Source organism: Buceros rhinoceros, unplaced genomic scaffold, assembly GCF_000710305.1.
Source record: "Buceros rhinoceros silvestris isolate BGI_N320 unplaced genomic scaffold, ASM71030v1 scaffold45702, whole genome shotgun sequence".
NCBI classification, from domain to species: domain Eukaryota; kingdom Metazoa; phylum Chordata; class Aves; order Bucerotiformes; family Bucerotidae; genus Buceros; species Buceros rhinoceros.
In genome coordinates this window covers 2430-5862 of record NW_010400337.1, presented here as the reverse complement: position 1 = coordinate 5862, position 3433 = coordinate 2430, and the positions used below count along the sequence as shown (strand labels likewise).

General features: G+C 56.9%; 1 protein-coding gene across 1 annotated transcript in view; it reads left to right on the top strand.

Annotated features, from left to right (window-relative positions):
* Window positions 1-42: 42 nt before the first annotated feature.
* Window positions 43-3433, top strand: part of UNC13D (unc-13 homolog D (C. elegans)) — a gene marked incomplete at both ends in the record, with an annotated part of 5433 nt that continues 2042 nt past the window's right edge. Inside the window, 9 exons of the mRNA XM_010131801.1 lie at window positions 43-133; window positions 425-481; window positions 888-985; window positions 1219-1270; window positions 1554-1684; window positions 2012-2132; window positions 2716-2859; window positions 3024-3113; window positions 3400-3430. Coding sequence (XP_010130103.1) covers window positions 43-133; window positions 425-481; window positions 888-985; window positions 1219-1270; window positions 1554-1684; window positions 2012-2132; window positions 2716-2859; window positions 3024-3113; window positions 3400-3430 — 815 coding nt within the window. The remainder of the gene's footprint in view (window positions 134-424; window positions 482-887; window positions 986-1218; window positions 1271-1553; window positions 1685-2011; window positions 2133-2715; window positions 2860-3023; window positions 3114-3399; window positions 3431-3433) is intronic.

The following is a 3433-nucleotide window of genomic DNA, read 5'->3' as shown; positions in this document are numbered from 1 at the left end:
ATGGGCTGGTGCTGGGTTTCACTCGAGGTTCTTGCTTTGCAGGGTCCTGGTTCAGATGTGCAAGATGAAAGCTTTCCACGAGCTGTGCACGCTCAGCCCCGACCTCCCCCAGATGGTCTCCACAGCACTGAAGGTAGTGGGACCAGGAGTCTCACCAGTCCCAGCCCCGGGGAGGTGGGACCCTGTGGCTCTTCCTTCCCACCCATCCCCCGGGCCATGCCCACCCCTCAGCAAAGCCAAATAGTTCCGCCACGGGGGTTAAAAATACCTGCAACCCTTCAACCCGGTGGTCCCAGCCTGTGGTTCCCACCACATGAAGCTGACTCTTGACCACACCGAGAGGACAGGGAGAGTGAAGGACGTGACAGAGCTGGCTTTGCTCCCCCTCCTTCCCTGGCATCACACCAGGACTCCTCTCTTGCAGTCAGGCACTACCGAATGGTTTCATATGAAGAAGCAGCACCTCAAGCCCATGGTGAAGGTCAGTTCCCATCTCTGCCTCTCTGACATTATAAGAAGGAATTTGCTGGGCTTGGGTTGGGAGGCTCAAGTGGGAAGACAAGATGGAGATGAGGAACCTTCAGTTTTCTGATCAGTCAGAAAGTCAAGGCATTTGGGTTTCCAGCTCAAAAATATCGTGAGCCATGTTACCTGCAGCTGCCGAGGTGCGTGGAAGCTTAAGGCCTTGGTGCAGGGTTCAGGAGGTGGTCCCCAGCCCAGCACAGGGTGAGAGTGGGTGTTGCTGACAGCTTCTTGTTACCCTAATGTGGGCAATGGTAGACTGACATAGCGTGAGAACAAATCATAGAAACAAATCAGATCAGAACAGAGCCCAGGTCATCTCAAAATCACTGAGCATCCGAAACAAGCTGTTCCTTCCTTTGTAGAGCATGGAGGAGAATGGCAAAGCCTTATCCAGACTCCTCCTGGAGGTGATAGGAGATCTCCAGCAGTGCCAGAAAATCTGGAATAAATTCTTCATCAGGTAGGTTCCGGAGCTTGACCCCACCTCATCCACCTTCCCTGGGGTCAGGAGCAACAGAGCACATTGATGCCTCATTCCTTGGCTCCTGGGCTCCACAGATAGCACCCGTGGTTCCATCTCTGCCTCTTATTGCTGTGCTGCGCTTGCCCTAACGGCAAGGACCCGGCCTGGGAGGGTTTGTTGGGCTGAGGCCGAGGCTGGCAGGCTCCTGACTCCCCGTTTCTCTCTTGCAGCACCTTGAAGTTGAATCTTTTCTTCATCGCCTACCTGGAGCTGGAGAGCCTGGTGAGCAAGCCTGGGCTGCTCTGCACTCGTGGGGTCTAGAGCCAGGCTGAGGTTTTGGGCCACTCTTCAGGTGGCAACTGGTTGTTGCAAGCCTGGAGAAGGGAGCAAGCCAAGGAAGCTCCATCTTTCCCTTTGTGCCCATAAAGTGACTATCATCTGCTTATTTGACCCAGTGTATCTCCCGAAATACCACCCAAAAGGAAGAGGAGTCCCCTTAGCAGACCAAGTCTTCCCTGCCAGACCCTCACTAACAACTGTCCACCCTTCCCTTGCTCACTGCCAGGTCGCAGAGCACGTCCAGGAGGAGCTGCGTGAGGTGGACAGCAGCATGTCCAAGCCCACGGCCGAGAGCCTTTTCCAGCTCTACATGAACCTGCAGGAGCTCTATCGGATGAAGGACTTCCTCCCAAACAGGTACCGGACCCAGTCTGGAGAGAGGGGAGGCGCCGAAACAAGCAGTTAACTGGGAGGAGCTCCAAATCTTTCCCATTCACTTACATCACTAATCACACACAAGATGGACCAGACTGTTGGTGTCTGGTGTCGATGTGAGCATCACCAGGAGGGTCATAGGCTTGTCTCTGAGTGGGGTTGATGGAGACCTCAGCTTCCAGACGAGGGGAGGTTTCTCCCTAGCATGGTGCTACTGCTGCCTCTGCCTCGGGGCAGTTTCTTGCATGAGAGAGCAAGGAGGGCGTGTGGCCCCACGCTGGTGCTCTGAGCTGGTGCCTTCATCCACAGGGATGGACCTCTGGCTCTGAGCAATTTCCACCAGTGGTTCAAGGAAGCTGTGCCCCAGTGGCTGCAGAAGGCCTACACCATTGCGCTGGAGAGGGCACAGAGAGCCGTCCAGATGGACCAGGTAACCCGCCGAGGAGAACATCTCCTTCCATTCTTTGGGGACTTGCCAGCTCCCTCCACACCTCGCTGTTGTACGTGGCTCACAGCATCAAGACCACCCTCAGGGCTTCTTGCAGCCCAGGAGTGGGCTGGTTGCTCTCCCAAATGCAAAACAAAGCTTGTGTTCTCCTGGATCCATGGATCCCACCCTGGCCCCACACCACACCCCCATGCTCCTTCCCTCCCTGCTCCCTGGCAGCCTGAGTAAGTTGATGAGCCTGCATTTGGGCCACACTTTGAGAATCCCCTTCGCTTCGACCCACAGGAAGAGGGGAGGGAAGGCAGCCATGGAGCTGCGGGCTCCTTGCCCCGTTCTTCAATGTGGTCCAGCAACGCTGGCTTGGAGTATCATGGAGAGCAGCCTGATGCTGGGAGCTCAGGCTGCTCCATCCATCCTCACGTCCTCCACTCTCGGAAGCGACGGGGTGATGACATTGGGATTTACGGAGCTGGTGATGGGCCAGAGAGCCCCAGAGTAAAGCAGCCACTCTCCTGTCTGGGGTGGCTTCTCTGCGCACAAGCATTTACTTTCTCTGCCTTCTCAGCTGACGCCCTTTGGGGAGCACAACAAGCACAGCACGTCCACCGTTGACCTGTCCACCTGCTACGCCCAGATCGTGAAGACCTGGCAGCAGCTCAGCTGGCCAGACCCCGAGGAAGCCTTCATGATCATGGTGAAGCTCGTGGAGGTTTGTACAGATGCCGCGCTCGTGGGCATCTCCTCTCCTGCTCTTGGAGACAGTTGACAATGCATGGGGCCCGTGTCCCACACTGATGTGGCAGGGCTCCCCGGCCCCACGGTGGTCCCCACGCTGGCTGGCTCAGCCCCATTGTCATCTTCTCTGTCCTGCAGGACATGTGCAAAATTGCCCTGATGTACTGCCGGCTCGTCAAGGAGAGGGCTGAGGCTCTGTCGCTGAGCGAGGGCGAAGCGGCCAACAGGGTTGGTACTGGGGCAGGGGCCACTGCTGGGGGAGAGGCAGGATTTGGCCATAGTTTCTGGGCAAAGAGGGACATGAGCTGCTGAGCACCCAGCTGACATGCTGGGTCTGGCTTTCATGGGGACCTGCTGACTCCAATAGCCATAATCCTGGACAATGGGGAGGGAAAGGGCGTGAGCAGGGGGAGAGGGATGGGGAGAGGGTGGGATGGGGATGAGGATAGGGGTGGAGCTAGCAGGGCATGCACAGGTGGCATGGGACACACTGAAGCAGACCCACGTCCTCCAGCTCTGCATCGTGGTGAACAACATCAAGCAGCTGC